The sequence below is a fragment of the Lynx rufus genome, unplaced genomic scaffold (assembly GCF_022079265.1).
Source record: "Lynx rufus isolate CCGP_SWC_20201006 ecotype Redwood Valley unplaced genomic scaffold, mLynRuf1.p SCAF_3, whole genome shotgun sequence".
In the NCBI taxonomy this organism is placed as follows: Eukaryota; Metazoa; Chordata; class Mammalia; order Carnivora; family Felidae; genus Lynx; species Lynx rufus.
Window position 1 is genome coordinate 122,177,800 of NW_025814845.1, and position 26,594 is coordinate 122,204,393.

General features: G+C 35.5%; 1 protein-coding gene across 1 annotated transcript in view; it reads right to left on the reverse strand.

Moving 5' to 3' along the window:
- TTC29 (tetratricopeptide repeat domain 29) overlaps positions 1 to 26,594 on the reverse strand; it is a 236,176-nt gene that overhangs the window by 75,154 nt on the left and 134,428 nt on the right. The window contains exons 8-9 of the mRNA XM_047090368.1: positions 18,478 to 18,601; positions 9,051 to 9,279 (exon numbers count right to left, since the gene is read on the reverse strand). Of these exons, the coding sequence (XP_046946324.1) occupies positions 9,051 to 9,279; positions 18,478 to 18,601 (353 nt within the window). The remainder of the gene's footprint in view (positions 1 to 9,050; positions 9,280 to 18,477; positions 18,602 to 26,594) is intronic.

Here is a 26,594-nt window from a genome sequence, read left to right on the forward strand (position 1 = left end):
ACTAAAGGCTAACATTAACCAATCTTTTTCTCATTCTGGGTACCTGATTCCATGTTAGAAGTCAATAAATGCAACTCCTCAGGGCATCACTAAAGAAAACTTTAGTTTTCTCTTGGTTTGACAAAGTCCAACTTTGTTTACCTTAAGGGCAAGATGAAAGAATATCTATTTGCTCAGATTTTTAAAAAATTGGTTTTTTTAAAATGTTTATTTATTTTTGACAGAGAGAGAGAGAGACAGAGACAGAGCATGAGTGGGGGAGGGGCAGAGAGAGGGAGACATAGAATCTGAAGCAGGCCTCAAGCTCTGAGCTGTCAGCACAGAGACTGATGCAGGGCTCAAACTCATGGACCACGAGATCATGACCTGAGCTGAAGTCAGAGGCTTAACTGATTGAGCTACCCAGGCACCCCTATTTGCTCAGATTTTTTGATCGAAGGTAGAATGAAATGAAAGGAAGAAAATACATGAATATACTACAGTGATAAAGGATTTGGGGATAGTGAATATTTGTTAGTACTTTTAATATTTATCCCATTGTGACAGTAGTTCAGAGGATTCAGAAAGTAAATGTGTTCAGGTGTTTCAAGGATTTGCAGTCTTTCAAGGATTCATTTTAGGAAGGTCAAGACACTGGTCAGGATGGACTGGCATTAAAATTAAGAAATATGCTAGCATTTCTTCTGATTAGATTCTTGTTCAATATTTCCTACACTGAGCACACTGTACCCATCCCTGGGAGGCAGACATCACCCATAAAAAGTGAAATACGTATCCAGGCATCGTTACTCAAGTCAGTCATCATAAAAAAGCATTATAAATAATTTCTTTTTATTTATTTATTTATTTTTTTTTAAATTTTTTTTTCAACGTTTTATTTATTTTTGGGACAGAGAGAGACAGAGCATGAACGGGGGAGGGGCAGAGAGAGAGCGAGACACAGAATGGGAAACAGGCTCCAGGCTCTGAGCCATCAGCCCAGAGCCTGACGCGGGGCTCGAACTCACGGACCGCGAGATCATGACCTGGCTGAAGTCGGACGCTTAACTGACTACGCCACCCAGGCGCCCCAATAATTTCTAATTTCTAAAAGAATATTCATCATGAAATGTATCTATTTTTCTATTAATTATGCTAAAGAACATAGGCTATAACAACATTCACTCTTGTCTGAGAGTTAAAAAAACAGGGAGGGCAGAATAAAAGAATTTAAAGGAAACTGAGTCCTGGGACCATGGATATAAATTTTGATTGATGTTGTGGTTTAAAAAAATCAAAATTCATAATGGGAATACCAACATGAGAGATAATAAGAAAGAAACACTCCCACACATTACCCCAAATCAGGGAAACTTTAGAAAAAATTAGAAGCTAACAAAACTTGTTCTTCAATATGCTCACGTTTTAAGTATTAATGTCACTTCTTTTTTCAGAGGAAATCATATGGGTTAAGAATCACATGAATTATCCTAATAGAGTTTTATTAAAGAATGATTAAATAGATGTATAAGAAGATTTTTTTGCCTCCAAATTCTAGCAATGGTAGGAAAATGTTTATCTAAGTTGGCACAGGATTTGGAATCCATGCCCACAGGGAAAAGGACATAGCTGGAAGCAGGGGTGAGACCCCTCAGTGGGAATGAGATAAATACAGATGGGATTCTCTCAGATCTTCAAGCCCTAATGCTGTACTGGTCCAACTCTGGCATTTATTCTGGTTTTGCAATGGTTTAGCCAATCAACAAACTTTTCATAAGCTTTTGGCAATTAAAGATGAAATTGAAACAAAACCAGATGAGAAAAACCAGTTACATTTTTCTTGGAAGTGGTGAGTTTAGCGTACCTTGGAAAGTTAAAACTGGTAACACCATCAGCTACCAAGAACTGTGAGCAGAATCTAAAAGAAGTATAGTTTTTGTTTGAGCAATCAAGAATTCTCTTTTATTGAACCAAGGCAGCAGATAGAGAAGGAGGCTCTCAGAAGGGAAAAAAAAGAAAAAAGAAAAAAAAAAAAGATCTTTCAACCCGAGGGATCTAGAGCTACATTATTATTTCCCAATGAAGTAAGCATTAGTTTTCTGAAAAAAGTATTTGATTCCAAAGGAAGCAAATGTGTCACTTGTGTTGTAGAAAACATACGAAGATGGGGGAATTGTATTTGAAGGAGGAAATTTTAAATTCAGGCTCAAACTCTGCAGTCTTTTTTATTTAAAAATTTGGCTACAATTAAGTATTGATTTTGTCTTCTTCGGCATGTTTCATCTTTGGAATTATTTTATCAGTTGCAGAAGCCACTGAAATCTCTAAGCTCTTTCTTAAAATTTATTAGAAGCATACTTTGATAATCTATCATGATTTAAATGAGACTAGTGGAAAAGATGCTTATCTTTCTTAAGTTTTTTGATAGTAAGTTGCATAGAGAATATAAAGAATGTATTTTAATGTTTCATTCCCCTTTGTCTTATCAAACTCGTTTTCTGTGACTAGAAATGTAAGTCAAACACAAAGGATTTTAAGAATCTCTGCCTTAGAAAAAAAATCAGAAGGGGACTCACAACCTATAAACACACAATTTATACATTGTCATACGGAGAAATGTCTATCCTGGTTCTCCACCTGGAGCTCCCACTGCTGCTATCCAGGGGCCGTCATGAAGCATCCTAAAGCTTGCAGAGTTAGGGCAGGCTACATTAAACTGTGCCAACAAACAACTCTGAAAATCTCAGTGGTTCACCACAATAAAGGATTATTCTGTGTTCACACAAACTCTGCTGCAGATCCAAACGGCATTCCGGGACAAATGTTCCATGTGTAGAGATTTATTGCATCCATCTTGTTGCCCTATACTTTTTACTAAAGCCTCCACCATGATAACTGTAGCAGGGAAAGAAAGAATCAGCTGTAGGATCTCAGGCAGGCTCTCCTATCTTATACCCAGAGGTAACTTTTGCCCATTGGCCAGGACTAGTCACCAAGCCCTGCCTAGCTACCAGGAGCTGAAAAATGCAGTTTTCCACATGCCCCAAAGTGTAAAGAACCAGATACTGGTAAGCACATAGAATTTCTACCCTGTTGAGCAATGGTTACTGAACCCTCTGAAAATTATACACAGTAATTGTGTATTTCTCTGAAGACAGGAGAGAGACCTTAGCTTTCATCAGATTCTTTAAGGGGACAGTGATTTGTCATCGAACAACTCTAATAAGTTTTTTTTTTAAATGTACAATTTGGGGCACTTGGGTGGCTCAGTTGGTTGAACATCTGACTCTTGATTTTGGCTCAGGTCATGATCCCAGAGTTGTGAGATCAAGCCCTGAGTTGGGCTCCATGTTGAGCATGGAGTCTGCTTGAGATTCTCTCTCTCTCTCTCTCTCTCTCTCTCTCTCTCTCTCTCTCTCCTGCCCCTATCCGCCCCCCCACTCCTGTGTGTGCTCTCTCTCTAAAATAAAATTTAAAAAAAGCACATATTTATATTGAAGAAAGGAAAGTATTGAAATTCAGGAATAGCTTAGAGAAACTGATTTTAGGTCAAGTTCCCAGGCTGTAGAAGACTGGTCCACGTGTTGGCCTCATTATCCACAATTATTTTGCCTCACATGGCCTGAATGGGTTCATTTATATGGTATATTACAAATGTCCCAAATTCTGGCAATTGGTTAATCTTCCAACATTTAAAAAATCCTAATTGTTCTGAATAGGCTAAACTACTTTCAGTCATTCATAACATGGTGTGAATCAGTTTAATCAGATTGGTTTCTTCCTAACAGTGTTCATAATTTTTCCCAAGGATCACTGTCTTGTGCTGCCTGTTGTCCAATTTCTGCAAACATTTGTCTTATATGTTTTGTCTTTTTAGTTGTTTAAGACAGGAGGGTAATCTTTTCCCTGTTGCTCCATCTTGGCCAGAAATAGAGTCCCACCTGTTTCTTTTCACTGTGAATATTTTTTATCAAGACTTTAAGTAAAATTGTAATCTTTTGGGGGTGCCTGGGTGGCTCAGTCAGTTAAGCATCTGACTCTTGATTTCGGCTCAGATCCTAGATGGAGCCCCACATTGGGCTCCAGGCTGACAGCTAGAGCCTGTTTAAGATTCTCTCTCAAAATAAACAAACATTGAAAAATTATAATCTTTTTAAATGTAGACATGGCTTCTAGTAAATATAAAGTAATATTGTAAAAAAGTGCAAAGCATGGAAAGAATTCCTGAACTAGAATTCTAGAACACTAGATTATAAACCCATTTTGTCTTTCAGATTTTTGCATGACTGCCTTTCCCTGGACCTGAGGACATTTGAAAAGAAAAACTGTGGGCCAAGTATTTTCTTTGGTGCACACAGTTCAATAATTTCATGATTCTATAAACTCAAAAAAGTTCAAGAAGGTTTTAACCTGTTTTCAGAAGCTAGAAAGAGGCTAGAAAATGGTACCGGATTGAGGAAGGCAGAGACAGCCAACAGACCGAAGTGCATGAAGAAGGGGTAGTGATGAATAAAGAACCAGGCACATTCAGGAATCAGAGGCCCAGGGAACAGTGGGGGCAGGTAGGGGTTGAGGAGATGCTGAGGAGAAGTATGACACAGGACTGAAAATAGGAGGATCAATTGAAAGTCTGCAGATGAAATAGTGCACTAGCTTTAGCAACTTCAACAATGCCAAACAGGGACAAGTAAAACTGCATATGACAGCAGAGAGCTAGAAACTCTATTATAAATTCTAGCAGAAAGATCAAATATTTATACCTGGCAATTTTACAGCTGTTTGATATATTAAAATAGTAATAATGATAATAACAATAATAAAATTCCCTTTTGTGTAAACCAACTGAAACAAGTATTTATGGGGGAAAAACAAAGAAAATTCTCATGAAAATCTAGATTGAGCTCTTAAAGACTACAAAATACCATATGTGTTTAGAATATGCTCCTACTGAGGGATTATTGCCTGTTCCAGAGGAATCTTATTAATGACCCGTTTTGAATCTCAGATAAAGATACCTGAATTGAAATCTTTTGCCCGAAGTCACAAAGCTAATTAGAGCTCAATATAGTATTAGAATCCAGGTAACTGGACTTTTGAGCAACACCATCTCTCAATTACCCCAAATGCCAGTAGGGTGAGCTTTGATTCAGTCAGATTTTTCACCAGAACCTTCTTTTAATGTGTCATGTTTTTGAACACATTTTAGAGACAGAGGTTTGCTCTGTGACAATAAGATGCTATAAAACCTGCTTGCTGACTTTTGGGCTGATTCCATAACTTTCTCCTCATTGTTAGGGTTATTTAACTGAAGTAGCTGATCAAAGTATAGTAGAACATGAGGCTCACTCATGAATGTGGCTTTTTCACATTCATTAAAAGGGCTGAGTTCATGAATAAAAAATACAAGCAAAGAACAGGGTAGGAAAATGTGGCTCGACATTAAACCAAGGATTCAACATTAAACCAACATAAACCAAGGGCTGAGACACAAATTCATGATCTTGATTGTTTTCTTTTAAGAATATTAAATGATTCATAAAACAAGAGTGATATTTTTGGCACTCAAGGAAACCTTTACATGTCATTTTATAGAAAAGTGTCATTACTGACTAGCCAGTGTATTCATCTATTTCTATACTCAGGATTTGCATCCTATTTCTCTGATATAATTTACATTTGACTTCAATAAGAATGTGCATTAAAACCATGGAACTGATATTATCAGTGAAGTGGTTAACCATGTTGGCATTTGAATGCCATAATTACATTTCTACGTTAACAGTACTCTTAAATTGCACAAGAAAAGCTTTGCTTCTCTGTCACTGTTTCACACTTGGGTCTATAATCTCCAAAAGGCGAGATGAATTAGCTTTTCATTAAAAAATAAATTTCATGATTGTAGACATAATAGTTCTAGTAGGAAAAATAAACTATATTCTGGAGAAATCAGTAGAAATTCATAGGCCCTTAATCCTTCCAGAGCCAACCAATTTCTGTTGCTTCAGGCTTGAATAATTTTATTGAATTGCAATAAATTTGAATTCCTTCTAAATTCCTAAATTTGGGAAGAGAATCTATTCTTATTATTTTACTACTGAAAAGGAAAGGAAAGATATGAAATTATTCCAACCATATCTAAGAGTGTTAGAATGGTAGGAAGATTCCTATATTTGCAGCGTTCCCTCCGAAAGGTACAAAGATGAGATATGATTGCTGGTGAATCACGGTTCTATTTTATCTAGAGACCTGAGTGCTCTCACCGCTCTATTCCCTTAGGGGGTCATGTTCCTCTGCTTAAAAGAATATTGCCTGCTCTGTGAGCTAATGATTTGTTTGGAGGATGTAAGTCTCAGAGGTGAAGAAAACTGCACAGCTTTTATAATATATCTTTCAAATCTTTGATCTACTTTTTTCCTGAATACATGGGACTCCTCAATAGCAAGATTAAAGATGCCTCTTCAGAGAAGAAAGGCAAAATTTGAAAACCTAAAAGCTGCTCAGATTTTCAAATAATATTTCTATATTTCCTCATTTTGTCAACATCGTACTTGGTGTTGTCCTGCATTCATGTGATAACCACACGGTAACCAAAATACAGCTTTGGATTGTAGTTGTTTTGTTGTTGTTGTCATGGAACTATGACTCCTGTTTTAAAAAGTGGTTCATGCAAATAGTTCATGGCTAGGACACACATACTCATTTTGAATTCAATTTAATTTGACAAATATCTACTTGGTACCTAGCAGATGTTAGACATTGCCCCTATTTTGTAGGAAACACCAAAAATCAGAATCTGTTTTCACGACACTCCTACTTTCACTGGGCTGACAAGGCAATTACAGAAATGGCTGTGGTAGGATGCAGAATATGACAAATGAAAAGTGCTTGGAGAGAAATGAATGGCATTCAATGTGGGAACAGAGAGAAGAGAAAAGAGTCCAGTAAGAGGGGGATCAGGGAAGATTTCAACATTTGAGAAGAACTTTGCAAGACCAGTGAGATTTCCCTGGATGGGGTTAGAGTTGGAAGTAAGGTGATAACAATGTATGTTGTGTGTATCTGGGGGGAAGAGGGGGAAGTAGGGGAAAGGAGGTGGTCAAAAAACGTTGAGAAGCTTGTACTTAGTTTGTAGGCCGTAGGGATCCAATGAAGGTTTTGAAACAGAGCAAAGGTAGAATAATAAGGAGCTGTGGTTTAAGAAACATTTTTGAAGCAATGAGAAAGCAGATTTTAGTGTATTTTGAACTAAAATATATCTATGTAAACAAGCAAGTATGTTGATAATGTCTACAGGTCTTATTTCCAAATAGAACTATCACTAAAAATGTTAAACACGCCAGTAATAGAAGAATTAACTTCTCATTTATATTTGAATCTGAAAGATTATTCTTCACTTTTATAACGACATAGCTCATCCATGCATAGATTTCTAATCTCAGTCAAATGAATCAGGAAGGGGGTATACTTTTATAGTGTTTCAGAGAATTTAATCTTCTCCATCATATGAATAGCTGAGTTTTTACTCTCTGAATAATATTTTGAAATGTGTTTTTTTTTTGTGTGTGTGTGCTTCCTAAGTCCTTTGGAACATCCTTACCAAAAATGAGGATAAAATTTAAAAAGAATAGAAAAATAAATAGCTTTATAGAGTAAAGAAAAACAAAAGAGATCTTTGAAAAGCCCCAAAAGGACTGCAGCAAAAAGACACATGGTTCTGATCAGAGAACCTAGTTTTGAGGAGTATTTTTTTCCTGATTATTATTATAATGGTTAGAGCTTATCCAAGTAAATCTGAAGAAGTGAGTAGCCCAACCTATTCTCTACCAAACCTTTTATCAGAGGAAGTAATCTAATAGATAGATGGATCACATTTCCTCTGCTTTATCTCCTGGGCGGACAACATGAAGGAGTAAAGGGAAGATAACTCAAAACTACAGAACAAGCTCTCAAATATATGACAACACAACATACTGAAGTGAGCAAAATATTATTGAAAAGTGGTTAGTTAATAGTTAACTGTAAATATTTGTTGGACACTTGAGCACATTGAAATTCAACAAGCCATCTGTTTTTTAAGACTTCATCGTGTATATATATTTGGAATGAGACCTTTACTTATTTCATAACAAGAGGACAGACAGTGGTAAGTGGTATTCTACTAATATACAAGAAGCAATAAAATTCCTTTGTGCTCAATTTACTATTATTTACTATTTATTCTATGGAGAAAATAAATACCAAAGAGCTTATTGTTTCATCTAAATGACCTAAGGGAAAGAAAAGAGTTCCAAGCAGGAGAGGCTTCTTTACATAACAGAATTTTGTCTACGATTCTATTTGAGTTATCCCCAAACATCCCCAAAATATTTTGCTTGAAAAAGTTTGATTTACTAACAATTATGCAGCCTAAAGGTCTGTCATAGGCAGTACTGTTAAAATTTTTTAAAAATTCTGTTCTGAAGTTCTTAACTGAGGACTCGAGCTAAGTCAGGCTGACACATAAAAGTGACCTTCACATCCCCTTTAGTTATTTGTTTTTAATTGACTATTTTGACAAATTGTTACAAGAAAAACTCTATAAGAAAAGACGTGGAGTTGAAAGAAATTAATACTAAATTTTTCTAAATTAATATTCTAACTTCAATTGATCAAATACAGGAAAATTTACTACCATTGGTAAAGTAAGAGTATAGCACCAATTCCATTAATACTGCTTAGTATCTGTGAACTAGCATCCGTGACTTTTCTTATCAATAAGGTACAACACTGACCACGCTTTAAAAAACACAAACTTATATCACATTCCTTTCAACTGATCAGTGCATATTGTTGAGTACTTGAGACAACTGAAAAAAACCAAAAACCAAACGACATGAAAATGGTGATTTGTCGAGTTTAATCATTACCACTATTTCCTGCTTTCCTTATCATCAAAGGTACATACAGTACAGCATGAAGGCACATCCGATATTCATGTGGTAAAGAATAATTAAAGTTACCAATAAAATAAAAATCACCAATGCAGCCATCAAGAATGACACAAAAACTGTTTTCAAAAAGCAAAGTCTTACCGATAATCGGATGTGGTGCAATGCTGCTTCTATTCTCCTTCCACGACAGCAGGTAGTCAAGGCTGGTGAGATCTTCAGACTCGATATAATTGTTTATGGTCAGCATTATCTGATGAGCTTTTGCTATCCCATAGTGAACTTTTGTCTCATCCACGTGACGCATGTTCCTTAGCTCTGCTGTTGTGTCAAAAGCTTGTTGAAAGTATTCAGAAGCTTTGTTGTAGTATCCCTAAAAATGTAAGAGAAATCATTTTTTCTTAATTTTTATTCCATCATTCCACATGTCTACTCACCTTGGCATGTACCACACTGGTGTATCCACATGTGGTATTCATCTTTTAGAAGAAAGAGAGGGCAAGTGGGGTCTCTATTAGAATAAGTTTCATTTATTTGTTTGTTTGTTTTTGTTTGGAATAAGGTTCTTTTAAAAAGTTGTGATTACTAACCATACAATATCTTGAAGCTAATACAGTAAAAAGTTTTATCTACCAAGTTGAACTATATGCAACTTAAGTGTTTTTGGATTAAAAATGGTCAAATATTAGCATTTTCATATGGTTCAGCCTAATACATTGTAGCAAAAAGAAGTCTGGGAAAGAGTGATCTGATTCACATTGATTTGGATGTAAGTTTCTTACTTGTAGCATTGGATTTACTTAACGAAGTATTTTAAACCAGATTTTGTCTTCAGTCATAGCAAGAGATCACTTTCAGCCAATCTATTTAATCAGTGGCCAGTGAAAATAGGTGTATTTATCTGCTGATTTGGTTGTTGCTCTGGTTTTACCCATGTATTTATGTCATTCTTGACTGTGGACATAGGATGTATTCAAGATTTCTAAAAATTATGAACTTGATGGCACTAGCACAACTCAAGATCATTTAAATGTTTATCTCTTAAGTCATTTGCAACATTTCATTGCAAAATTCAAGGTGGTGTTTTGTTTTTTGGTTTCTTGTGTGGGTTTTGGTTGTACTCTCCTATCCTCCTAAAAGCTATTGTCTACAAGTAAACAGTATTTATCAAGCTCTTTCAAAGTGTCAGGGCCAGGGCTAAATTCTTCATGTATATTATGTCACTAACTTTCATAAGCCATTCTGTGAGGAAATATTATTCTTATTCTACAAGTAATTAAATTGAGCCTCAGTAAAGAGACTATCTTCTGCCAACCTCCAGTCTAGTAAAAATCTTTGCAAAAAAGTTTTCCTCAGTGGAGGATATCATTTTTAGGATTGAGCTATACTTTTAAGATTCTAGGGAACAAAATTTCTCTTCTTCACCCTCTCCTCTCCTCTCCTCTCCTCCCCCTTCAACGCTCTCCTCTCCTCTCCCTTTCCCTTTGGCCCTCCCCACTTTTCTCTTCTCCTTCCTCTCTTCTTTCTCATATACACATAAACATGTATGTACACACTTTTAAGAAGCCCTTACAAGAGAGAATATCTTAATACAGGTTTTCAAATGATTTTATCACAACATTTTATGAAGGAACTGGTAATACAAACACCATAGAAAAAGCCTTATACCATACACTGGTAGCGGCATACTCAACTCCATGCATCTCTGCATGATCATGGCGTTCAGACAGCAAACTGAATACAGAAGTTGCTAGCCAGGTGAGGAGGGGGAGAAATAGGGCTTGTGTGACAGTTATGTTACCCACATAAGCAATACATATAACGTTGTGTTATAGACCCACAAGGACAAGTTAGTGAATTCTACTCAAATGGTTCATTCCAATTAAATTTGTTGCTTTAAACACAGCCCCTCTGTATTTTATCAATAGTGATTTTTGTTTGTTGAAGTGAACAATTCTTTCTTTTATTTCAAAGGGTATAACATAGAATTTATAGAATAAGAGTACTTAATTAGAAAAAATAAAATTGTATCAAAGCTATTTGTATGACAAGCAAATTATGATTGAGAAACAATACAAATATTGAAGATGAAAATAAAACTAGTTAAAATTTTGGAATGTTTTGCTAGACGTCAAAGATATAGGACAAAATAGGTGAACATATATGACTAGACCAAATATTTCTATTTTTAAAAACAGAGAAGTATAAATACCTAAGTTCTAGTTATATTTCTGAGCATTAGGCTATTTATCGTTTTAGATGAAAGTCTTAGGAAAATTAGGGCCATAAGTAAATGGACTTATATTTAAATTTCCAGAGTTACCTTATATATTTTTATATTAGAATGAACTTACTCATTCATCTGGCAACTATTACTTATCAAGCTCCATGACAAGCAGTGGGGATTCAGCAGTTAACAGAATTTACTATGGCTAAAACTTACATTAGATCTTTTTTAACAAGTATTTCCCCCCTATAATAGGACCATTATAATTATTCATAATTATTTAATTATAATTATAATTACATATAGTTATTCTTCCCTCAAATTGAGCCTAGTATTCAATCTTTTGATACACACACAACTGCCATAAAACTGGTATCGACCTAAATTTCTCTAGTTTAAAATACTATTAAGGAAATACATTAATTCTTTTCAGATGCAAGCATTTTTATACATACCATTTTGGAATGAGATTTCACTAATGTGTACTGCATTTCTAGATTTTCAATTCTGAAAGAGTTGAATATCTAAATTTAATCTCTTCTTTAAAGGTTCTGTCCAACGTTCTACAGTTCAATTCTGTTATCAGTTAATCCCTATCCTATTATAAAATTCAGAAGATTCCAGTAATTAATCTTGACAATCTTAAATATGAATTGAAAATACATAAGTTAATTTATGCACTTCATGAATGCATCTTATTGGAAAAGAGAACTTTGCTTAATGTTATAAATATCATTGATAAGCATTTGGTGGACAATTTCAGGACAGGACCTTGATGACATCGTAGGCCTTAAAACAAATCTTGCATTATTGCAACATAATATAGAATTTTCATGCATTATTCTAATTCTTACCTGATCCTTCTTAGTGTGTCTAAAATGCCGCTCTATCCAATGAGCAAGCTCAAAAATAAAGGAGCATTTTCCCAGTACTAAGGAAAAATCAGTTTTTGCACATTTTCTCTGCTATTTGAGTTTGGAACTACCATTGTTTTAACTACATGATTATTATCTGATCTTATTAGGGAATGAGCAATCTCATAAAGAGTCTACGAGTTATTTTCCCTAAAGCATTCTCATTTGACTACTTTATATTAGTTATACGTTCCCATCAAAACATCACATCAGGAGGGTGGGATTGGTGGCCCATCTTCCATGATTATATAGTAAAAGGTAAATTAATTAGGATAAATGATCTTTTAAAGATGTGATGTTTTAAAGATTATATAATTACAACTATAATTATAATAACACCATCATCACTAGAGAAAACAGTTAATTCTAATATTTTTCCAAATACAGTTTTGCATTATAATTGTGGTCTTATATTATTTCTTGGAAATGATTATAAAGAATACAATTAGAATACACTGCATGAATAATATGAAGCCAAAAAAGAGATGATTAAGGCAGTATGTAGAAGGCCTTAAAAGCAGACTGACAAGTACCAGCAATGTTAGATTTGCTTCTGAAGATTCACTACAACTTTTCAGAATTATTGTACACAAATGAAATAGAAGTTTGCAATTCCTAAAGTGAGACAATCCTATTCTTCCTTAAGAGGTATAATTAGTTACAAATTTATTGATTGATTCAATGAATTCACATCTTTTTGTTCACCAACTCTGTGCCAGGTTCTGTTTTAGGATCTGGAACAAAATAATAAACATGGCAGATATGGTTCTTATTCTCATTAAGCTTCTATTCTAGCCAAATTAAAGAACAATAAGAAAATATCATAAATAAGAAAACTATGAGATAAAGTCTATGTGGAATATTACAGTAATGTTAAAGAGTGACCTGGTGGCTGCTGTTTTTCATATAATTTTTATTTTGGCATGCAGCTTTCAGGACTTCAATGAAAAGAAATGGGAGATTTTGGATATTTTGGTAAGTGGTAGAAAAAAAATTTTTCAACCAAACAGGTACTTTTATTGATTGAACTTTTTGACTTCTTTCTCAATTGCCTTGGAAAGCTCCATAGAATTTAGTGGATTAGATTTCATCATTTTATTTTATTAAAAAATTTTTCATGTTTATTTATTTTTGAGAGAGACAGAGAGAGCATGAGCAGGGGAGAGGGTGGGTGTAGAGAGAAAGGGAGACACAGAATCTGAAGCAGGTTCTGGGCTCCAAGCTGTCAACACATAGCCCAGACACAGGGCTCAGACTCACAAACTGTGAGATCATGACTTGAGCCAAAGTTGTTTGCCTAACCAACTGAGTCACCCAGGCACCCCAAGATTTTTATCATTTTTAGATTAAGAAAATGTGTTTGAGGACTCAAATTAGAAAAACGGTAGCTGTGATTAAACAGTGTTCCATATGAATAACGCCATCTTAAATTACAAAATACAAGTACCTTTTCAAAGTACTTTCGTACAGTTTTGGGTATATAACAATGATTAAATATTTGTATATATTACTAAATGATCACCACAATAAGTTGAGTTAGTATCACCTCACATGGTTACACATTTTTTTTTTGTAATGGGAACATTTAAGATCTACTCTTAGCAAATTTCAAATATATAATATAATGTTATTAACTGTAGTTACCATGCTGTACATTACATCCCCAAGATTTACTTATTTTATAACTGGAAGTTTGTACCTTCAAACGACCTTCACCCATGTGGCTATTTTTATTGGGTTGCCAAGGGAAGGCCTCTCCGAAGATATGACATTTGACTGAGATATGATGACAAGACATCAGCAATATGAAGTTCAGATTAGAGAGCATTCCATAGGGCATTCCAGCTAAAGCAGATGTCCTAAGGCAGGAACAAGCTCTGTATGTTTGAAGGACTTCACTAAGCCCATGTGGCTGTGGTGGAGTAGATGAGGAGAGTGGGAAGAAATAAAGTCAGAGGTGGGGTAGGGGAGCGTACATCTCACATAGAATATTTCAGATTGGGGTGAGGATTTATATTTATGTTCTAAGAAGAATGGGAAGTAATGGAGGCATTTTAAGCACAGAAATAACATAATTTAATTTACATTTAAAAGGACTACTTGGGCCTCTGTGTGGAGACTTGATGATATGAGGGAGAAGCAGGGAATGGGCTTGAACTTAATTGTCATGCAGGAGACAGAATAGAGTGTCATAAACTGACAGGATGACAGGAGAAGACACAGAGAACAAGGTGGATCTGAGATACGTTTTGGTGGCATAAAGGTCAGGGTTTGCTTCTGGATTAGATATAGATCAGAAAGGAGACAAGAATAAAAAAAATATCCAGATTTTTGGCTTGAGCAAGGGGGCTGATAGATAATGATGCCATTTATTTAGACATGGAAGACTGGGAGGAAGGAATCATGTTAAATTTGACATGTCTGTTACACATCCAGGTGGAGATGCTAAGTAGCCAGCTAGAGTTACAAGTGTCCCAAAGAGAGATCAGGGATGGAGATACAAACTTGGGAGTCATCAGCATATGGATGCTATTTAAAGCCATGGACTTGGATGAGGTCAGATAAGGGGAGCTCATAGACTGAGAAGTCTGACTAGAAAATACCTGAATCATACTCTATCATAGTTGAATACTAAGTTAATAGAGGAATAGAATTTAGAGGGGAAAATGATGAGTTCAGTTTTTAACAGTTTATATTTGAAGTGATCTAAGTGAAGATGTCAAGCAGACAGTAGGATATGAGTCTGAAGTTGCAGGGAGAGATCTGAGCTTGAGATATTAAGAAGCTAAGTGCTTTTGTGTACCCAGTATGTTCCAGGAACTCACCTAGGTACCATGTACATATTTTTACATTTCTAATCCTTAAATAGCTAGCCTTCAAGGCATCTTGTTCTTGACAATTAAAATATGAAAGAACTGAGGATCAAAGAATTCATGTGCCCAAGGTCACAGTTAATAAGTAGCTGAATTCAGATTCAGGGTCAGGTGGGCAAAAATCAGTGAGGTTTCTCTTCATCCTGCTAGTTTGCTTCATGGAAAAGTGTAGTAGATAGCATGTGATGCACAACAGCTTATGAAATTGCTCAGGTATATCACTGAAATAAAGGCATTTAATATAATTAGGAAATATCCATAAGCTGAAAACAGAGACATGAAATAATTCTTTGTCATTTCCCCCAGGAAATGTTATTTTCCTAGTCATTCCTTGTCATTTCTCTAGTTCCCTTTGTAGAACTAGAAGGAAATTCAGGATGTCATCAAGGCTATCCTCTTGTTTCAAAAAGATGAGAAGGAAAAATAACTATATTTAGTTCTAATAAACCCACTTTGTTGTATGTTTTCAAATCATACTCTTGGTAATGATTTAACAATTCAGATTCAGCCTGAGAAGTTATCAGTAGATTTTCTGACTTGAGGAAGTATCTGCGAAGAATCACAGTAATGCAAAAAAAATTGAGTACAACATTAACAATTTTAGTAACCAAGTTTTGTTCAGAAGTCTGTCATGCCATTAAACTGTTATAGTATTGTGTGCTTAATATCATACTATTTTTCAGTGACCACTTATTACATTAAAATGTAAGTAATCATTAAGGTGCATGAACCGACTTGTATATTTGAAGGCATGCATACTTGAAGATAGCATGAATACCTGGAATCCTCCAAATTTTATATTAGAATTGGGATAAACTGGGGATAAACTGGTAAGAAAATTAACTTTTGGTAGTTGACACAGCCTTTGGACATTATTCATGTTTCTTGCCTTTAAGATATTAGACTCTTCTTTAAGAATTAAAAACCAGAGAATATGATGAGATACAAACTCTTGGCAAAAAAGCTTAAAAATGCAAATATAAAAATTACCTCTTAGAAAGGTTTATTGTTTCGTTTTCCTTATGCTTTCTGCAATTAGGAAAATATAGGCAGATACTTAGTATTTGTGCCATACCAAAACACTGAGTTCTGAGTATTGTTTGGTAGAAGAGTAAAGCAATTTGCATTTTTTGCATTTCTTTTTTTTTTTTTTTATTTTTTAACGTTTATTTATTTTTGAGACAGAGAGAGACAGAGCATGAACGGGGGAGGGGCAGAGAGAGAGGGAGACACAGAATTGGAAGCAGGCTCCAGGCTCTGAGCCATCAGCCCAGAGTCCCATGCGGGGCTCGAACTCATGGACCGTGAGATCTTGACCTGAGCTGAAGTCGGAAGCTTAACCGACTGAGCCACCCAGGCGCCCCTTGCATTTCTTTTTTAAAGAACAACCCTGGGGGCGCCTGGGTGGCGCAGTCGGTTAAGCGTCCGACTTCAGCCAGGTCACGATCTCGCGGTCCGTGAGTTCGAGCCCCGCGTCAGGCTCTGGGCCGATGGCTCGGAGCCTGGAGCCTGTTTCCGATTCTGTGTCTCCCTCTCTCTCTGCCCCTCCCCTGTTCATGCTCTGTCTCTCTCTGTCCCAAAAATAAATAAACGTTAAAGAACAACCCTGTTAAAAAGTAAGACTATGTATAATTAGGAATACCAATTCTGCTACTACAGCATGAGCTCCCACTAGGCTGTCAGCCTCGCAAGGGCATAAGCCTTGTCTGTTTTTCACCACAGTATCCCGAAAAGTAAACAAAAGCATGTACAAGATCCAGGAGAGAGGAGTCACCAGAGTAGCGTAGTGCCACAGAGATGGGGCAGCAGAATGGGGACACAGTGGAGAGAAAGACCTGGGGGAACACCTGGGGAGACACAAAGAAATAGGGGAAACGAAGTAGGGGGGAGATCAGAGAGAGAGGACCACTGAGTTGAGAGCAAGACCAGAACGACAGGGGCAGGAGAGAAGGGCAAGGTGTGCAGGGGAGGAGGAAAGAAGGTAGAGGGTGAGAGTCAAGAGAAAAAGGGGGGGTTTAAAGATAGTGAGTAATAGGAGAGAGAGGAAGCAAATGAACCAGGGCTAGCAAGAGAGAGGGGTGTACAAAGAAATCAGGTTCCCTGTTTGAAAGCGTGTTTCCCATAGCAGGGACTAAAGACAGTAGTTTCATTCATTCAAATTAATTGCAAACTCTATTTCCTTAAAAAAGAGCCTAAATAATTCTGAAATCATCAAAGTAAATTATATGGCAAATAAAAGACTGTAGTGGTGAAGAGTATAGGTTTGAATACCACTGCCACCTAGAAACACGGAGACCTAGGGTAGGTTATTTAAACCCTCTGAGCCTTGGGAAAAGGGGAATTGTATGATACCACATAAAGGTGTAGAGAGTAATAATGGCTTATATAGCTGGCACTGGCTTCCCCTGCCAGATGCTATTCTAATTGCTTTACATTTATTAACTCAGTACTCACTGCAACCTTACGAGGTGAGAAAATTGAGGCACCTAGAAGGTAAGTAACTTGTCCTAGGTCACAGATCTTATAAGTGAAAGAACTAGGCTTTTAACCAGTTTGGTCTCAGAATTAGTGCTTTTAATCACGACACAAACCACCTCTCAAAAAAATTAAGAAAAGGTGTATAAACATTAAGAATGAATGAAACTACCCTCAAAAATGATAGATCCTATTCATTATCAAAACAGCAATTATAACTAGAGAAAAAAAGCCTCTTTTATACTGTTTCTTAAAGAAAAATCTAGTTAATAAAATACAAAGTCATGAGAACATAAATCAAAAGATCAATGCATTATGACCAATGCATTATACTAGTAATGACCTCTTGAATAGGATACTTTTAATTTTAGACTTTCTCTTGTTTCTCTTTTCTTTCACATAACCAATCTGATGCTAGAATTCCATATTTCCTTCAGAATTACTCTTGGGATTGTGCTTTCTTCTCCTGAGGGACCTAGGAGGGGCATCACAGCTGGATTAATAAAATGAGAATTTGGAGCAAGGAGATGAATGTTAGTGTCAGTAGATAAAAGCCAACCATTATAATGATATTCTTTGAATTGAAATGTTTTAATTGCTCTTCAAATCCAAAACCACTTAGAATCTTCACTGGCTGTGAAGATATGAATCACTTTTAGCAGCTTGTGGTGACTGTGCCCAAGATGGCTCTCAGGTCCTAGAAGAAGAGGAAGGAACTGTCTTGTGCATTAACTAGGCCCTGTAGTCCTGAGGTCATTCTGCATAACATATTATGGGAAGGGGAGAGTCAAATGGGAATAGAATTTTAAAACTCTGCAAATTTCTACCTGTACGAAAGAAACAGGGGCGCCTGGGTAGCTCAATTGGTTAAGTGTCTAACTTTGGCTCAGGTCACGATCTCTGGTTGGTGAGTTCGAGCCTCACATTGGGATGTCTACTGTCAGCACAGAGTCCGCTTCATATCCTCTGTCCTTCCTCTCTCTCTGCCCCACTCCCCGCTCATGCACGCGCATGCTCTCTCTCTCTCAAATAATAATAATAATAGTAATAATAATAATAATAATAAAGAAACACATACTCACTTTTTCATTATAGATGTCCCCAAGCATTGTACTTGCTCTCACGACATCTAGGCTTTGAAAATTATTTCTTGCAATTTCCACAACTTTTTTCAAGTATTTAATTGCTTCTGGCATCTTTCCTTGGCTAGAATAAATAAAATAGGAAACTATTGGAGAATCATCTCATTTAACATCACACTAAAGAGAAAATATTTTGTGTCTCTGCTTTAGAAAGTGCAAGATGATTCAGGATAAAAAAGTGTGAAGTACAAAATTAAAAAATACGTGGCCTGTCTTTGTTGGAGTATACAGTGAGTTAAAACTTAAACCTTTAAACTTTCAAGTGTTGCTGGTGGGATTGTAAAATGGTGCACCTGCTTTGAAAACCAGGTTGGCAGGTCCTCAAAAATTTTAATATACAGTTACCCTATGATCCAGCAATTTCACTCCTATGTGTATACCCAAAAGAAATAAAATATATGTCCACACAAAAACTTGTACACAAATGTTCATAGCAGCATTATTTACAGTAGCCAAAAAGTGGAAACAACCTCAAGGTCTATCAATTGAATGGATAAGCAAAATGTGGTATATCCATACAATGGAATATTTTTCTGCCATAGGAAGGAATGAAGTAGTTTAGTGACACATGCCATAACATGGATCACCCTTGAAAACATTTTAATGAAAGAAGCCAGTCACAAAAAATACAGTGTATGATTCCATTTACATAAAATGCCCAGAACAGGAAAATCCAAAGAAACAGAAAGTAGGTTAGTGGTTACCAGAGGCTGGTGAGTAGGGGAATATAGATAATGGCTGCTAAGGGATATGGGGTTGCTTTTTGGACTGGCAACCATGATCTGAATTAAATTGTGGTGATAGTTGTACAACTCTGTGAATATATTAAAACCTACTGAATTGTAGACTTTAAAGGGTGAATATGGTATATGAAGTATATCTCAATAAAGCTATCATTAAACAAAAAGATAAAACCTTTGAAAACATTGAGATTTTCCATACTACTTTGTAAATGAAGCCAGTCCTTTATGGGGAGGCAATACCTACTGGAGGCATTAGAACAAATATGATGAAAATGGAGTATTCAGAAATCCCTCAACCAGGACTCTAAAGAATGAAAGATAGAGACAGACCCATTTGGAAGGGCCTGGCTTCAGAAAGGCATGGTACAATCATGGGCAAACTGCAAGCATTTTTATAAGTAAGAAATGAGATTTCATTGTGATATACCACTGGGATTTTGGAGACTGTTACAGCAACTCAAATTACCAAAACTAACTAAAACAAGTTTGGATTTTTTTTTCTTTCATAAAGAATTGAAAAGATTTTAAAGATCATTTAAAATCATCATTTTAAGGATTTCAATGAATTATATTAAGAAACCCTTATTATATGAATTCTGCTCTAATTTTACAAATCTGAGCCCCAAATGATCATCAGTTTTTCATGATCTGAATACCACTTTAAGGATATATAAAAATCTTAGTTTTATATGAGTAAGAGCTAAACATAAAGGAGAGAGAAGAGTGGAAAGACTCTAAAAATCTCTCTAAAGGAGATAATCATTTGAAATTTGAAAGCCAATCTAAGGAGACAAGCTCTTTTAGGAGCCAGGGGTAGTGATGTCCTATGTGAAGAATGCTTGGGGGCCCATTGAGAGAGGTACATTCTCATAAGGGTGAATGAGATCTAAGAACTAAGATAAAAAATATTTGAGCAACCAAAGAGACAGTAATTTTTGAAAACATCTATATCCAAGATATAATATGCTGTGACTGATTTTGTAGAGGTGATTGAAGCCGAAGTCCAGCTCAAGGGACATTGAACTGCCAATTCAGGGACATGCCATTAAGAATTAAAATGCTATGGACAAAAGCAGGAAGTGATTTCAAATAATGGCTCCAAATTAAGTATGCTGAAGAAATTCAGTATCTGCTGAATCTCTGGATTTTTTTTTTTTTGCCAATTCCTAACACAGAATAATGAATCTAAGATTATATGAAATTCTATTGTTAAATCATATCAGAACTATTGAAATTTTTTATTAATGTGACAACATCCAGAATTTAGAGACTTTATTTTATTTTAAAGTTTATTTATTTTTGAGAGAAAGAGAGTGCATGCATGAGCAGGGGAAAGGCACAGAGAAAGGGAGACAGGAGACAGAGAATCCCAAGCAGGCTCAGTGCTGTCAGTGCAGTGCCCCATGCAGGGCTCAAACTCATGAACTGCGAGATCATGACCTGAGCCAAAATCAAGAGTCAGGTGCTTAACTGACTGAGCCACCCAGGTACCCCCAGAATTTAGAGATCTTAAAATAACAGAAAACCTATAATTGTGTTCCTAAATTAAGTATAATAAAAGAAAAACTCTTACTTCTGAATGTTTCTGAATCCCTAGAATCTCCTTTTGCAGCTCCCAGTGAACATCTATGCCATGACTCAATAATTCATAAGATGAAATACTGAAATGTAGAGGTTGTTTTGAAATCGAGCTGCTCCCTGCATGGGCATTTCTCAGTTTAGACTTCAAGAATTTACTCATAGGAGCTCTGGATAGTATGATAATGAATGTGGCATATACAGAAGTTTTGCCACAAACTTTTAAATTATTGCCGTTAAAGAAAAATTTAGCAATATTTCATTGATTCTAAAACACACATTTTCCCATGCTCTAACATTTCTGAAATCAGGATGTCTTACAACAGGTAGGCATCTAATAATCACTGTCAGATCAGTAGCAGGCCACAGTTGGTGCTGCAGAATGGACTAGGCTTATATTCCTGGACATGACCCAACAATTGCAATGCCTTGATCTTTCTATGAACAACTATTTTAGATAATTTCAGACAGGAATCTGAGGACTGGTTGTTTTCTAAAACACCTTTCTGAAATCTTCTAAAAGTCAAGAAAGTGCTAACTTCAAAATGGGCAAAATGAATGTCCATGACTTGGAAAAAATTACTGGAGATGATACTGGAACATTATTTTTAAAAGGGCTAGAGTATCAATGTTCTTGATGACACAAAAGATGATATGTTCGGGAAAAAATAATGACAGTTCTGATTTAAAAGTGATTCAGAAAAATTGGACTTGGAACAGAAAGATGTTTGAGGAGTGTAATAAATTTGTTTTGTTTGTATTTTTCCATGAATGCTTAAGATTAATGATAAAAATGTCTGCATGTGAGACTAAAATAGCTCTTTTATTAAGCATAAAATCAAAATTCTAAGCATGAGTGGTATTATGTTACAGTTTAGTTAGAATATCTTTTTGGTAGTACATAAGGTGCATCTTGCAATAGAAACAATCTTATATTCAGTGAAATCTAAAAATAAAGCTACTTCAGTATAATGGACTAGGGTAGTTCATTGGCTAGTAAGTTCTTGCTTAAAATTTTCTAGGAAGTTTAGTTTCAAGTCTACAACGTGTTTCAACACGTGTATACACTATGCAACGATCACCCCCACAAGTCTAGTCACCATAAAAAAGTTACAAAAATGTTTTTTCTTTTGATGAGCACTTTTTTAAGAGTCACTCTTCCCTGGCAACCTTCAATATGCTCAGTACCATTGGTTACAGTCACCCTGATGCTCACCACATCCCCATGACTTATTCACTTCACAACTGGAAGTCTGTACCTCCTGACCCCGTTCACCTATTACACCACCCCTGTTCCCTCTTCTCCCTGGCAACCACCAGTCTGCTTATTAGTTTCATTTTGTTTTGTTTTATTCATTCAGTTTGTTTTTCAGATTCTGCATTAGTGACAGTGTAAGTATTTATTTTTCTCCGCTGGACTTATTTCACTTAGCTTAATACTCTTAAAATCTATCCATGTTGTCACAAACGGCAAGGTTTTGTTCTTTTTTACGATGGAGTAGAATTCCACCATATACACTGTGTGTATATACTATATCTTATAGTATACTATAAGTATATATATATACTTAAGTATATATAAATATATAAGTATATATAAATATATAAGTATATATATATATATACTTTATACTAAGTATAAATATATATAAGTATATATATATACTATAAGATATATCCTATATCTTATTCCTTCATCCATTGATGGCCACTTAGGTTGTTTCCATGTCTCAGCAACTATAAATAATGCTACAGTGAGCACAGGGGTGCATATATCTTTTCAAGTTAGTGTTTTCATTTTCTCAAGATAAATATCTAGAAATAGAATAGATGGATCATACAGTAGTTCTACTTTGAATTTTTTGAGGAACCTTCATACTGTTTTCCATAGTGGCTGCACCAATTTGTATTCCTACCAGCAGTGCACAAGGGTTCCCCTCTCCATGCCCTTGCCAACATTTGTTTCTTGTCTTTTTAATAATAGCCATTCTAACAGGTGTGAGGTGACACCTGATTGAGGTTCTGGTTTTCATTTCTCTGATGATTAGTGATGCTGAGCATATTTTCATGGCCCTGTTGTCTATGTGTATGTCTTCTTTGGAAAAATGTCTATTCAGATCCTTTGCCCACTTCTTAACTAGATTGTTGTTTTTTTTTCTATTTTGAGTAATATGAGTTCTTTATATTTTGGACATTAACCTCTTTTCAGATATATGACTTGCAAATATTGTCTCTAATTCAGTAGATTGCCTTTACATTTTATTGATCATTTCCTTTGCTGTGCAGAAGAAACTTTTTAGTTTGATGTAGTCCCACTTATTTACCTTTGCTTTCATGCTTTTGTTTTTGGAGTCAGATCAAAACAACAACAACAACCCCACCAAGACATATGTCAAAGAGCTTACTACTTACCTCCTCAGAGTTTAATGATTTCAGGTCTTATATTGTCTTTAATTTATTTGGAGTTAATTTTTTGTGAATGGTAACTAGGTTCCGTCTTTTGCACATGGTTGTCCAGTTCTCCCACACCATTTATTAAAGAAACTGTCCTTTCCCCAATTTATATTCTTGACCCTTTGGTGTAAATTAATTGGTCATATATATATGGGTTTATTTCTGGACTCTATTTGGTTCTGTTGATCTATGTGTCTGTTTTTATGCCAATACCATACTGTTTTGATTATTATAGATTTATAATATAGTTTTAAATAAGGGAGCATGATAACTTTCTCATGATTGCTTTGACTATTCAGGGTCTTTTGTGGTTCAATATACATTTTAGGATTGTTCTATTCTATGGAAAATGCCATTGGGATTTTGACAGGGATTACACTACATCTGTAGATCGCTTTGGATAGTATGGACATTTTAACAATATTAATTTTTCCAATCCATGAACACAGAATATCTTTCCATTTATTTGTGTTTACTTCAGTTTATCAGTGTCTTATAGTTTTCAGTGTATGGGTCTTTCACCTCCTTGGTTAAATTTATTCTTAGGTATTTTATTCTTTTTGATGTCAGTGTAGATGGGATTATTTTCTTAATTACTCTTTCTGATAGACTGTTGTTCATGTATAGAAATGCAACAAATTTTTGTGTGTTGATTTTGTACTGAGAAAATTTACTGAATTCATTTATTCTAACAGTTTTTTGGTGCAGTCTTGAGGGTTTTCTATGTATATAAAGTTATGTCGTCTGCAAATAGTGAGAGTTTTACCTCTTTTTCCAATTTGGAGAACTTTATTTCTTTTTCTTGCCCAATTTCTAGGACTTCTAACACTATGTTGAATAAAAGTGGTGAGAATGGGCATCCTTGTCTTTTTCCCCGTTTTAGAGGAAAAGCTTCCAGATTTTCACCATTGAGTATAATATTAGCTGTGGGCTTCACATATAGTCTTTACTATGTTGAAGTTCATTCCCTCTATACTCACTTCCTTGGGAGTGTTATCTAAATGGATGTTGAATTTTGTCATGTTTTTTTCTGCCACTATTGAGATGATCATATGATTTTATCATTCATTTTGTTAATGTGGTGTATCACATTCACTTTTTTGATTTCTCGTTTAATTTCTCCTTTCATTGGGCCACTGGTTGTTCAGTAGCATGTTGTTTTATTGCTACACATTTGTGATTTTTCTGGTTTTTTTTCCCTGTAATTGATTTCTGGTTTCATACCATTGTAGTCAGAAAAGATGCTTTATTTGATTTCAATCCTCATAAATTTATTGAGACTTATTTTGTACTCTAACACATGATCTGTTGTGAAGAATATTCCCTGTGCACTTGAGAAGAATGTGTATTCTGCTGCTTTTTATGGAATGTTCTGTATATATCTATTATGTCCAACTGGTCTAAAGTGTCATTTAAGGCTGATGTTTCCTTATTGATTTTCTGTCCGAATGATCTATCTATTGATGTAAGTGAGGCAATAAAGTCCCCTACTTTTGTTGTAGTGCTGTCAATCTCTCCCTTTTGGTCTGTTAATATTTGCTTTATATATTTAGGTGCATAAATATTTACAAATGTTATATCCTCTTGTTGGATTGACCCCTTTATCATTATATAATTCGTTCTTTGTCTTTTATTACAGTCTCTTTTAAGCCTATTTTGTAAGCATAACTACCCCAGCTTTCTTTTGCTTTCCATTTGTATGAAACATCTTTTTTATCCCTTCACTTTCACTCTGTGTGTATCCTTACATCTAAAGTTAGTCTCTTGTAGACAACATGTAGATGGGTCTTGTTTTGTTTTGTTTTTATCCGTTTTGTCACACTTTGTGTTTTGGTTGTATAAGTTAGCCCATTTATATCTAAAGTAATTATTCATAGGTATGTGTTTATTGCCATTTTGTTAACTGTTTTCTGGCTGCTTTGTAATTCCTCTGTGTTCCTGTCTTTTTCTCTTGATCTCTTCCCTTATGGTTTGATGACTTTCTTTAGTGTTATTCTTAGATTCCTTTCTTATTATCTTTTGTGTATTTACTATCGGTTTTTGCTTTGTGGTTACCATGAGGGGCACATATAATAGCCTGTGTATATAACAGCCTGTTTTAAGTTGATGGCAACTAAAACTAAAACTACACTTTTCCTCCCCCCCCCATGTCTAATGTTTTTGATGTCACATTTTACATCTTTTTATTTTTGCATTCTTAAGAGATTATTGTAGTTATTTTAACTAGTCTTGTCTTTTTTTAGAGATAGAGAATGAAAGAGACCACAGGGAAGGGGCAGAGAGAGATGGGGAGAAAGAATCCCAAGCAGGCTCCATGGTGAGCATGGGGCTCGATCCCATGACTGTGAGATCATGACTTGAACCAAAATCAAGAGTCAGATCCTTAGGCACCCCTTAACTAGTTTTGTCTTTAAAAATTTTTAACATTTATTTATTATTGAGAGACAGAGAGAAACAGAGCATGAGCATGGGAGGGACAGAGAGAGGGGAGACACAGAATCCAAAGCAGGCTCCAGGCTCCGAGCTGTCAGCACAGAGCCCAACACGGCGCTCGAACCCACAAACCACAAGATCATGACCTGAGTTGAAGTTGGCCGCTTAACTGACTAAGCCACCCAGGCCCCTTGTTTTGTCTTTTAACCTTTATATGAGTTTTATCAGTGACTAACTCATTACCTTTACTACATATTTACCTTTACCAGTGAGATTTATACTTTAATATGTTCACTTGTTACTAATTAATGCCTTTTTTTCAGGTTAAAGTAGTCCCTTTAACATTTCTAGTAAAGCCAGTTTATGATAGTGAATTTCTCTAGCTTTTGCTTGTCTGGAAAATTTTTGATCTCTCCTTCAATTCAGAATTATAACCTTGCTGGGTGAAGCATTTTTGGCAGGAACTTTTTCCCTTTCAGCACAATTGAATATATTGTTTGCCTCCCTTCTCACCTGCAAAGTTTCTGCTGAAAAATCTACTGGTAGTCTTTTGGGGTTTCTCTTGTTTCTCAAGTTGAAAAAACAACTTGTTTTTCTCTTGCTCCTTTTAAGATTTTCTCTTTAACTTTTGATATTTCAATTATAATGTGTCTTGGTGTGAATTTTTTGGTATCATCTTATTTGAATCTGTCTAGGATTCCTGGATATAGATGTCTGTTTTTTCCCCATGTTAGTAAGTTTTCAGCAGTTATTTCTTCAAATGAGTTTTCTCCCACTTTATCTCTCTCTCTTCTCCTTTTGGGACTCTTACATTATAACTGTTATTCTGTTTGCTGTTGTCTCCATGGT